General features: G+C 39.9%; 1 protein-coding gene across 2 annotated transcripts in view; it reads left to right on the top strand.

Annotated features, from left to right (window-relative positions):
* Nucleotides 1-12,336, top strand: part of RHOBTB3 (Rho related BTB domain containing 3) — a 50,135-nt gene that overhangs the window by 13,601 nt on the left and 24,198 nt on the right. For both annotated transcript variants that reach the window (XM_057738859.1, XM_057738869.1), the window contains exons 5-6: nucleotides 2,452-2,563; nucleotides 5,557-5,922. In XM_057738859.1, the coding sequence (XP_057594842.1) occupies nucleotides 2,452-2,563; nucleotides 5,557-5,922 (478 nt within the window). The remainder of the gene's footprint in view (nucleotides 1-2,451; nucleotides 2,564-5,556; nucleotides 5,923-12,336) is intronic.

Genomic DNA, 12,336 nt, shown 5'->3' with positions numbered 1-12,336 from the left:
TGTGGAGTTGTATCATTTAAGTACTAACTGACTTTGGAACTATCTTTCCAACCCTCTAAGGAGTGACTCCTTTCAGTGGACAAATCTAGTAAACATGGACAAGAGGCTTAAACCAAAGTAAACCCTACGTTAAGAGGAGCACTTTGGACTTCTCCGTCAGTTCCCTAGCTCTTCATCAAGTACTTTATCCAGTATGCCAGAATATTCATTGTATAGATTCATGTCGAAATGTTGAGGTTTCTGCAGATGGCCAGAGAAATTTCATTTGTTCTGGAGTTACTCAGCTTCAAATAAGAACCAAAGATAAAATAGGAATGCAATATGATAGTTCTGATTTCTGTCAAATATATAAATGAGTATTATTCACTCAGTAATGTAAGGAAACAATAATATAGCATTAAGAAAGATACATTCACAGTTGAGGTTATCAATGACTGTGAGAATCTTCTGTCTTAATTGTTTACAGTGATAAGCAGTGGGTAGAAAGGTAGAGAGGGGTGAAATCTAATTTTCCTGTCAAGCCGATTATATTGTAGTGGCTTAAAAAAATCTGAGTTTGTTCTAAGAATCTTACATTTCCCTGAAATTCCTAGGGAGTTGAGGGGGGAAAAGGATAGTTTGGTTTCGTTTGTTGGAGAAGATGGAGCTGCTGGGGGCCTTTGGTCTTCTGGTTCCCCTTTCCAGGTTCCTGACCCTGAAATTCTCAGGATCACTCTTCCCATTCCCCAACTCCCACTTTCTCTTCTCTTTCTCTTCTTTTCCCTCATTGTTTCTCTTTGTTCCTGACACCTAGTGTTGGAGGCTTGATAAGAGTTGAAGATGTCGTCAAAGTCAGGAGGAAAACTTGGCGGTTTCTTTTTTCCTTAACTCAAGACTTAAAGAGAATATGAAAATAAGATCAGAAAGATCTCTTTTTAGATTTTGAATAGTAAAGTATAACTGTGATCTTGAATGTAAGAAACAGTGACATTTGCAAGAATATGGATGTGGTGATCACGTCTGAGTGAAAGGAGCATTTTACTATCTTGTGTTTAAGAGTCGGGGAGAAAGAGCTGTGCAGGGTTACCTTCAGACTTGGCAAGGGTGGCATGTGCCCTCGAGCTCTAGAGAGCCTCATCTGGCCCTCCCCCCCAGTTGCACCCCTCTCCATGGGGCACAGGCTGAGGGAGCCACAGTGATATGCCCACTGCAGCTAGCAGCTCCCTTCCTGCCCTGCATCACCCGTGTGGTGGCTCCTAGCCACACGTGGCTGTTGATATTTAAATTAATTAAAAATAATTCACTTCCTCAGGTGCGCTGTCCACCTTGCGGGTACTCCACAGCTACATGTAGCTAGTGGCTACTGTTCCGATGATTAGCACAGATGTTATAGGACATGTCCATCAAAACAGAGCAGAGAGTTCTGTGGAACAGTGCTGTGACCACGCTCCAAAACCCAGGACCCCGGAATTCTCTGACCAGCTGGCTCTGGGTCTGTTTCCCAGACCTGAGCCCTCTTTTCTGGGTTCATCCTCCTGAAGGTGGACTGCATGTCTGGTGTGTGCACCCCTAGGCCTGAGCAGTGGCCGAGGGGTGGCTGCTTATGAGGAGTAGGGAAGGGAACAGTGTTTGGAGCTTGGTTATACAGGCGTGGATGTCCACCTGTATGCACCAACCTCCTCAGGTGAGGAGGGCGAGAGAAGAGGAAGGGTGGTCTTGGGTCCCAGGAGTTAGGGGCCAGCTTTCCCTGTGCTGCATGAAACTCCAGGGAGTCTAAGAATTTAAATCTGAACCTGGCCTTCCAGGCTTTAATGATGACATACTTGTCAAAGCAGGAGGATAGACTATCTTTTACATAACAGCTTACTTTCTTGATTTACAACGTTTAAATGTTATATGTGGTATGTGGACCTCCGTTTGTACTTTTGCCCCAGGCCTCATACGCCTGCAGCTGTGTAAGTGCATGTGGTTAAGATTTGTAACTTATAAAATGAATGATGTATTTCACTTGATCTTAGCCAGAAGGCCGAGAAGCGATTGGATGATGTATTTCAAAGTAATTCATTCAGGAAAAAAAAGTAGAGCCCATGTGAACTTTCCTAGCTGATATGAGTGTATGTGACGCAGAGCCGGATCTGTGCTTGCCCTGAGTTTCTCTAGCATTAGTTGCTGCCGTTGCCCACAGGATGGTTATTGACAATCACACGGTTGTACTGCTCGGCTTTCTTGGTTATTCAAGAGAAGATACAGTTCCTGCTTGATTGATAGTTTATTTATGTTTAGACAAGGCACAGTCTGTTCTACTTTACAGATTCTTTTTTTTTTTTTAATTCTTTAAAAACGTTTGCTAAAGCATACATGTAGTTGGTACTGGCATTAAAAACACTTGGCAAATGTGGTTTGAGGTATAAATAATCATGTAAGGTACATAATTTTGTTGGAGCTTTAATTAAAATTTGATTCATGTTTTAGTTGGAGTATTTTATGATTCAAGCCTTAAATCAGAAGACAAGTGAAAAAATGAAGAAAAGGAAAATGAGCAACTCGTTTCATGGAATTAGACCACCTCAGCTTGAACAGCCAGGTACATTTATTAGCCAATGTCTAGACATTCAGTTGATATTTATTGATCATTTCACAAGCCTTAGAGCAATTGTTCTCAATTTTGAGTGTGTTCAGGACTCACCTGGCATTTTGATTCAGTAAATCTGGGATGGAGCCTGAATCTGATTTTTAAATATGTTTCCCAGATGATTTTGAAGCAGGTGGTACCTGGATCACATTTTGAGGACTATTGTCTTAAAAACTTGAGCCTATAGATTCTTAAAAATAGTGTGTGTGGTAGAGAGCTGTTCTAGATTGTAGTCTAATGAGAAATAACCAAATGTAATACATGAACCCTGAGTGAATACTGGTTCAATAAAAACATCTAAAAGATGTTCTTGGGACAATTGGGTAAAATTTCAATATGGACTGGAAATTAGATGATATTATGGGATTGCTGTTAATTTTTTCCGTATGATAATAGTATTGTGGTTAATAGAAGAATATCCTTATTTTTAGGAGATAAATGTGAAAGTGTTTAGCACTGAACTATCCTGATGACGACAACGTACTTTTAAATGGTTCGTGAGTGAGAGAGAGAGGGAGACACAGAGGAAGAGAGAAAATCTAGAGAGAAAGCCAAAACTGTCAAAATATTAATAATTACAGAATTTAAGGGCAAGATATATGTATGCTCATTGTATCATTCTTTCAACTTTTTTGAATGTTTGAAAATGTTCATAATACAAGGTTAGACGAAAATAAAGTTAAAAATAAATAAAATTATATCAACTGTTATCAGAATTTATTGCGTAATTTTGTGATAGCAGTGGTAGATTAGAACTCCATTCAGATCAATTAATTATAGATATTATTTTGCAAAGGTACTTGATAAATATTTGTTGAATGAACGAATGTAAATTAACAAACCAGGAAAGTATAAATTTGTATGGGAAGTCAATTCCAAGTTTTAAAAAATGTGGATATATGGACCATAAATTGACATTGAACTTTGTGGTGTGCACAGTGAACGGGGCGACGTGGTCTGTAATGTAGCAAACACGAGGGCCTTAAGTACTTTCTGGATGAGAAGATGAGTGGGGAATAGCCAAATAATATTTACAGATAATTTTTTAGTTCTTATTAATCAAGAGGAGAAAGTATACTTGTTCCTCAGAGAAAGCAAAGCATTTCGTGTCATTTAGCACTTAAAGGAATTTCTCCTGTGGGTCTTCATTTGGGGGTACTAGGTAGGATGGTGGGCAGGGCTTTCAGAAGAGTCGCCGTCAGCAGTACAGCCTCAGCTTCCCCAAGGCTGTCTCTTGTACCCTTCTGATGGGAGAGCTGTGGCATTGCAGTGATTGTAACCCAGGGTCCACACTGGGCATAACCCAGTCTAGCTCCACACTGGGCATAACCCAGGGTCCACACTGATCGTAACCCAGTCTAGGTCCACACTGGGCATAACCCAGGGTCCATACTGGGCATAACCTAGCCTAGGTACACATTTGTCCTGGTGCTGACTTGTTCTAAGGACAGATCCTGGGCTCTGGGGCACGTGACTTTCAGACTGTTCTCAGACTTGAAAAGTCTGTAAGGTGCCGCTGGCAGTAGAGAGGAGGGGCAGGGGACAGTGCAGAAAGAGCCTGGCCCCCAACCTGCCTTGCCCTTGTAGACTGGAGTTTTGCTTTAGAATAAAGAATTTTTACTCCTGAAGAAGTTTGAATTGCACTGGTTTAGATCGATTGCATATCTTTCAAGCAACCCTTCACAGTTCATGCTGTCCTCAGCGCAGCTGTTACAGAGAGTTCACAGTTAGGGTCTATGATGAGGATGTAGGGTGTGGTCCTCTGTGTGGATGTTCTGAATTGATCAAGGCTTATCTAAATTTTTAAGGGATCAAACTGGGAAACGGAAGGTTACATCCCCTTTTGGAAATCAGGGAGCCTAGACAGCAGTCTCCCTGAGGTGTGCTGAGGGGAAGGCGCTGGTTCTGGGGAAGCATAGTGTTTTACTAGGAGGGAAAAAAAGGGTTAGCAGCACAATATAACAATCAAGATGGTTTCAAACAATAGAGCCCAAGACTCTGAGCCTTGGCTTTGAAAGGCTGCAGTTTTAGCAATTTATCCTTCCACCTCCATTTCCAGTCTCAAAAGGAAAACAACTTCAGATGTGAGGTTGGGGTCTTCAGAATGTACTCAGTAATTTCTTGAATTTTTTATTGAGTGAAAGTGAAGAATGATGACAGTCAACACATGAAAGTTCATTGTTTGGAGAAATATCTTATTTGGGGCACACATGGTGAGAAGTGCGCTCTATGGCATTCGTGCACTTTTCATTTGCACTGTAAAAAGTAAATACACTATTTCTGAGTGTCTGTATTAATCCCTGGATAATTGGTTTATAGGTGTTTATAATTAGATTAAGTGATGCAAAAGTGCTGGTTTTTGTTTTCGTTTTTGTTTTGAACTTTATGGGCTTTTTTTTGCTTGCATGTGCCAACAAGTAGACGTAAATGAACACAAAAGTGTTAGAAGGAACACAAGAAAGTGAATTTTTACTCCACAATTGCAACGAAATAAGAGAAGACACACCGTGAACAGTATCCAGCAGAAACAGGCATAAAGAAACTTCAGATATTAAGTTTCTTTGTTAAGGGCTCCTTAAACATCTGATAACAGAAATTTTTGGAATGTGATGTTGGATATAGTCTTTCCTATACCTGGCATAGGGGAATCAAGTCTACATAACAGTTCCAACAGGCACTGCAAAAGTGCTATTTTTCACAGGTCAAAAATGACCAAATATTGCCAACTTTTATATAGTTCGACCTAATAATATTAAGAAATACTGTTTTGTTGTGTTTAAAATAAACCTGAAATGTGTTTAAAATAAACCTGAAATAAACCTGAAATGATAGACTCTTACAGTTCAGAATTTGACTAATTTTGTTGTGTTTAAAATAAACCTGAAACAGTGTCTAAAATAAACCTAAAGAGTAATTTATTATTTTTATTCTCTTTTTTGACACAGAAAAAATGCCTGTCTTGAAGGCTGAAGCATCACATTATAATGCTGACTTAAATAACTTGCTATTCTGCTGCCAGTGCGTGGATGTGGTATTTTACAACCCGGATTTAAAGGAAGTGGCCGAGGCCCACAAGATCGTTCTCTGTGCTGTCAGCCACGTTTTCATGCTGCTTTTCAGTGTGAAGAGTCCTGCTGACATTCAGGATTCCAGTATCATCCGAACTACCCAGGATCTCTTTGCTATAAACAGAGATCCTGCGTTTCCAGGTGCTAGCCAGGAGTCTCCAGGCAACCCACCCTTAAGAGTAGTTGTTAAAGACGCCCTCTTCTGTTCTTGTTTATCGGATATTCTGCGCTTCATTTATTCAGGTATCTTGTCACATGGTTCTGGTACATTCTCATAAGCTTTTGAAATGAAGTATGGCCTGTGGCCCTCAAGTGTACTGGTTGATTTTACATTTCTCTTCTTCCTCCCGTTTGAGGTGAAGATTATACATGAAATAGTATTTGCTTTATTGGTAGGAATTGGTCCAAGTTTTCTGTCTCTTTACAGGTTTACTTGCCTTGGTTTTAAATCTGTTCATAAAAACAATACTCTCTTTTCCTATTGAGTGGTTATGTTAGTATTTTATTTTTAAAAAATATCCAAAATGTGAAAATACAAGAGTTTATTGTCCAGTTTAAAGAAATAACATTCTTCAAGTATGTATGAAAATAAGTGTCTTTAACTAGTTATTCATTTTTTTGTTTGGCCCAAATTTTGGAGGGAATTGAGGAGAGAAGTTAGCATGGTCATTGAGTTCAGTTTAGCAACTAGAAACAGTGTCTTAAATTAGTTCAGGCTGAGATTTAATTAGCTTTGGCTATGACTATTTTAGACTTTACTTCTTTTACTCACTGTACCCTTATCTTTGTAAGATTCAGTGTATCGAATGTTTTTCTTCTTGTCCTTTTAAAAACTCGGTAGCATGTATATTCTAAAGACTAGACTTTTTATATGAGTTATTTTAGCAAGTGAATTGAAGTTCTCACATCTCCATCCTATACAAGAATGGAAAGGAATGGATGTAAAATGGTTTTTAAAGTAAGCATCTAAATATGCATTTTTTGAAGATTTCTGTCTTCTTTAATTTTCTTTTCCCACTTGGAATCATGTGCTGATGAATTATTAGGTTAAGGTCGATCCTTCTCTGGAATGTGTCTGGAGAAACATTTATGATCCGTTTTTAGGCTTCAGAATTTTAAGATTGATGAAAAGTTTATAAAAGTTTACAAATAAAGAAAAAAGTATCACTTAGCATTGAAGATTTGGGTAGCCTTCAGTTGAAATGATGTTAAAGATAAGATTTTGCTTTTTTTATTTGGGTTGTGTTTAGTTTTATAAGTTAAAATAAAAATTAGTGGTTGTGAAAAATACAGTTGCAGCATGCAGATTTAAGTGGATTAAAATATATTTATTGGAGTAAAATGTGGTGGTATTTCTTAAATCCATTGTTGGATTGGAAATTGGCTTGGAAAAGGCATAAATAACCACTCCTACAAAGTATACCAGCACAGTGCCTTCAGCATGGCGGCTTCTCTGGAAGTGCTGGTTGCATTAATGAGTAGACTCCCGTAGCTGTGAATCATCATATGGATAAACCAGATAAGTTAGAGACTTCGTTTAGTTACTGCAGATTTTTATGTTTAAATTTAGAATCTTACAATTCAGAATTTAAGACTAATTTTGAAAAACCAAAATGTTTAAAAGAAAAAAATGTCTTTAATGATATGTCAGAGAGCTATGAAGGAAGTGTTTGGCTTTTCTTTTCAATGCGTTTGCTGTTGAAATTATGAATTATTCAGCAAGTTTCCCTCGGTATCTATCAAATACTTTCAAAGGCACATGAACATGCTGAAGTCAGTTCTGTTCTCTTCAATATGGTAGCAATAAAATAGCTAGATGTATCTCCAGTGATAGAACCTGCTTGACTTTCTCCTAAGGAGTAACTTTTTTAATTGTAAAATTAATACATGCAGATGGGAAAAAATGAGAGAAAAGAGAAAGTTCTCCTTACCCCCCAGCCCCCTTCCCCAGAGTTGATTACCTGTTATAAGTTTTTCATGCGTTCACTCTAATGCTTTTTGAAAGAAATTAAATATATTGGGAAACTTGCGTTAATGACAATATAATGGTGGCTGCCGTTTTCTGGGTGCCATGGGTAGTTTCCATAGCTGGGGCGTAGAGTGGGAGGCGATGGCTAGGAGATGAGGCTGGCAAGGCTGGTGGGAGCTGTTCCTGCTGTTCTTAGGAGCTATTCTAGAATTTTATGCATGCTCAGACTGGGCTTTAGAAAGATCATGTCCAGTGATGGTTGGAAGATGGAATAGAGCAGGCAAGACAGGAATCCAGTTAGAAGGCCCTGTTATTCTGGAGCTCAACCTTAGGAAGGCCAGCATTCTGTCAGTAGGTCGTTGGTCTTGGACCTTGGCCATCATCTGGACCAGTGCTTTTCAGACTGTAAAGTGCATTTAAGTCACCTGGCGATCGTGTTAATGTGTGGATTCTGATGCAGTGGGCCCGGGATGGGACATGAGGTTCTGCGTTTCCAATAGTCTCCAGGCAATGCTGATGCCGTGGGTCACAAGCAGCTGTAATGCCTGCTCTTGGAAGAACTGGGACAAGCCACCGCCAGGAGATAGGGGCCTGAAATTTAGCCCAGAGGCCCAGAGAGGAACACAGTTATTAGTCTCAGGGCACAGGGTCACAACGGAGTCAGCTGCAAGGCTGACCGATGAGAGCCGTCTGGAGCCGGAGCTGTCCATGCCTGCAATTGGGGAAAGCAAATGCTTAGCAGTTGGGTGGAAACAAATGAGCCTGGGAGTCGTGATTAGAGGGCAGAGGGGCATGATGGCAGGGAGAGCTTGCTGAGTTGCAAGCCCTTGACCAGTTCAGAGCATGGGCTTCTTAGTCTGACACTGAGCTGTTGTGTTTCTGCTCTGAACTCTGCTTGTATGTGACCCAGTCAAAACGTGGCTTCAGGTATGAGCAGGGCCACAGGCCATTGACCTGGTGCTACAGGGAGACTCGGATGTGGGTTGAGGAAGAAGGAAAATAAATGCTTCAGCAGGTACCTATTAATTATTTAATTATTTACAAAGTATAACCTTAGACTCAAGCAAAAGTGATATTGTTGGCTGTGTTTAAAAAGACACTAAAGCTATAGTTGCACTGTAAAGACAGTGTTGAAAACTGCAGAAAATTTGAGAAGAAAAATCAACCAGATTCCCACTCTCAAATGTCTAAACGTTTATTGATGTTTTATTTTATCCTTTAGTCTTTGTTTACAAACAAAGGTTACTTAAAAAAATTTTTTTTTAATCAAAGCAAACTAAAATTTTGAACCTAATATTTTTTTCTTAGAGACTTCAGTAAAAAGGCCAGGCTTGTGTGTTTTGTTCGTTTGTCATGTTGTTGTTGAACATGTAAAAACTTTTGAACAGAGCACAGATCTTGAGGCTCAGTTATGCACTGGCTTCCTCACAGCAGCCCAGGCCTACCCCCGGTTTATGTAGGGAACCGCGGAGGACAGGAGCTGGTTGTACTCTGCTGGGATGCAGAGGCGAACTCCGGGACAGGGCGTGCTCGGGAATATTTGCCTGAGCAAACATGGGCTGAAAAACCTATTAAATCTGTCTCCTGCTTTTTTAAAAAATGAACCAAATTATAAAGAATGTCTTAATTCTTTTTAAATAACATGCTTTTTTTTAACCTTTAGGAATTTGAAATTTTGTAGGTATTGTGTCACCATGGGCATTTGGGTCCTGTATTTAGGAAGGACCTATTTAATACTCTGGTTAACACTTTATCTGTATAATTAAGGCTTCTGTTTATTTTCCTATTCAAATTTCTGCGCAAACAGACACAGTGAAAGTATATATATTCTGCATATAATTTCCTCTTGGATAGCTGCTAACACTGCATGCGAAATGTCTGAGTACTTAATGGCCTCCGAAGGAGAAATAATCTGAAAAGTGAGGCCAGCAATTTCCTGGTTTTGAGAAGTAATCCTTAAATGGTGTACAATTGTAACATTCTTACAATACTCTATACAGTCTTTATGCTGGCAAATTCCTGAGTCACAGGATCTCAGATGGTTAGGAATTGAAATCTTTGTAAGAGCCTCAAGAATTTAGCTTTAAGCTCTTCCTGCCACAGATGGTCCTTAGAATTTCACATCACTTATTGAAATGCTGCCAGAGTAAATGAATATGTGGAAATGCGCATAGTATTCTCCAGCTCCTGAAATTATTCTGTGGTATGCTCTTTTCTGCGCTGCGTGAAAACACAGCTGAATACACACGGGTAGACCACGCTCTCTAAGAGTTGAAGTAAATAGGTGATCTGAGACATTCACGAAAGAAAATGGCAGCCAATTATGCAAGACAAGCTCCAGAGCTCTGCTGTCCGTAGAACATCATGCCTGTTGTTAACAGTACTATGCTGTGCACTTCAAGTTAGGAGGATAGATCGCGTGTTAAATGTTATTACCACAAAAAAATATAAAAGAAAATCCCAGTCTGATTATTGCTTTATGAGGACCTAAATGTCAAAGATGATTTGATTAGCATTTGTAATTATGAAAACAGCCCCATCATTAGAGTGCCCTTATGAACTAGTCTTACTTTCTTTTCAGTTATTGGATCTTTCTGTGTCTTTCTGTGTCAAACAGATCAGTGCCCTTTAGAATTTTACCTGCTGCTAATCTCATATGTTTAGATTTGATGCTTGGTTTCTTTCAGATACTCTTCTGAATGGAGATACTGTGTAGGTGTTCTTTAGTTAATATAATTTTACTTTTAAGAAACAATATCCATGCTCTCCTTCAACATGCGTGAGTGTAGGCAGTCAAAACTACATACATATACTGTTTGCTGCATGCCACTGACCCTGGGTTTTGATAGTGGATGAAATGTCTAAAGGAAGAGCATTGGTTGTCAGCACTCAATACACATTAGAATCTGCTGGGAGGCTTTTAAAATTGACAGATGGGCCCCAGCCTCAGAAATTCTAGTTTAATTCGTCTGAGGATGAGACCTTCTCTAAAGATATTTTATAAAAGATCTCCAGGTAAATGTAATGACAGATAGAGGTGAGAATCACTGGAATAGAGCGAATTTTCTTGATCTGGGGTCCCTTGGCTTCTAAGGGGTTCTTCTACTCCTAACATTTTTGTATAGACTTTAATGCTTATGTGTGCATGGGAAATTTTTTGGAGCGGTGATCTGAAGAGTTTATCAGATTGAGAAAAGAGTATGTGACTTTAAGTTAAAAATTATTAGTTGAGGAAGAGGAAAACAAAACGCATAGACGTGTTCTAGATTGCACACCTTGGGGAATTTGAGGAGGAAGAAGAGCTAACAGTGAAGCCAGAAAAAGAGCAATCAAAAGTAGGAAGAAGTGGTGGTGTGCTGGAGCCAGCTGGCACTGGCGTGTGAGAGCCAACGGTATCTATCTCTTCCCAAGTCTGTGTTCTATGTTGCGATGTTGGTAGCTTGAATTTGGTCATGGTGGGCCTATTTACCCCACAGAATAGCAAATGCCTCAAATCAGGGCTCTCCTCCCCCCTCCCCTCTTCCAGGATACACTGTAGTAATCATGAAGGGCAGGTGAGGAGAAGTTTAAAGATAGGCAAGCATTACAAGTACTGCGGGGCTCAGCTATAATGAGGCCTGAGAGCAAATTGGATTGTCAATCTGATTCTTCAGATGAGCTTTGGGTCTCCTTGGTACAGCCTGGCTGCAATTGCCTGATCTCATTGGTTCAATAAATGTTTATGCCGTGCCCTTTCCACCCCCCAATATTCATGAAGGCATCTGGCAAAATTCTGGATACATGAAGGAAAACATCGGAAGAGATAGATTGAGAGCAGATAGAAAAGGATCTCCAGTTAGCTAGAGAGGTGAAGCGACTTGCCTAAATTCACACCAGTCATTACTGGCAGATATAGAACTAGAACCTGGGTCTCCCAGTTTTGCCCACCCACTCTACACCTTTTTAAGTTATATTTTTAGGAGTTAGGATTTTCTATAAGCCATGGGATGAATGGGGGTAATCTCTTGAAATATACTTTTGGAAACATTAGCATTGATAATAAGATACATTTGATGGGGAAAAGGCCACTAGGGAGCAGGGAGGCTGGGTAGGAGCTGCTGTAGGCCAAGTGAGGACTGTTTGGGGAAAGGGGGAACTTTTGTTGACCCTAGAATAGTTTTGTAAGACGCAGAGGAACAGGGGCTGACAGAAGTGCGGTGAGCCTGGGAAGAGATGGCTTGAACGTGGGTTGGTATGAAAACAAGGAAGGGGGCCATCAGGTGGGGTGATTTTTTTTTCTAATGTCACTGTTGTGTAGCTCATCAGAAAATTATCTAGCTCCCTTCTTCAGGTTGGTTCTGTCGAGTTGGCTGTGGAACATCTTAATCTGACCCTGACAATGCATGAGGCCTTCTGAATGCATTCTGTTCCTCTGCCTGATGGTAGTCACTGCTCTCCATGATTGGTATGATTTAATCCAACCTTAGAAAGGACTACATCTGCTTCTTACTCAGGACAAGTAAATAAGTTGGGTGTTGGACCACTTGTGTGCTTGTGATGGGAACTCTCTTACTAGCCATTGATGTTATCACTAGCTGATCACCTACTATGAAGAGGTAGCAGCTGTTCAGGAAGAAGACTCCAGGTTTTGAGAAATAAATTAGGTGAAGGCAAATTTTTTTTTTTTTAATGTGAGAGCTGTTTAAATG

The sequence above is a fragment of the Hippopotamus amphibius genome, chromosome 1 (genome assembly GCF_030028045.1).
Source record: "Hippopotamus amphibius kiboko isolate mHipAmp2 chromosome 1, mHipAmp2.hap2, whole genome shotgun sequence".
NCBI classification, from domain to species: Eukaryota; Metazoa; Chordata; class Mammalia; order Artiodactyla; family Hippopotamidae; genus Hippopotamus; species Hippopotamus amphibius.
This window is presented reverse-complemented; position numbering and strand designations above follow the sequence as displayed.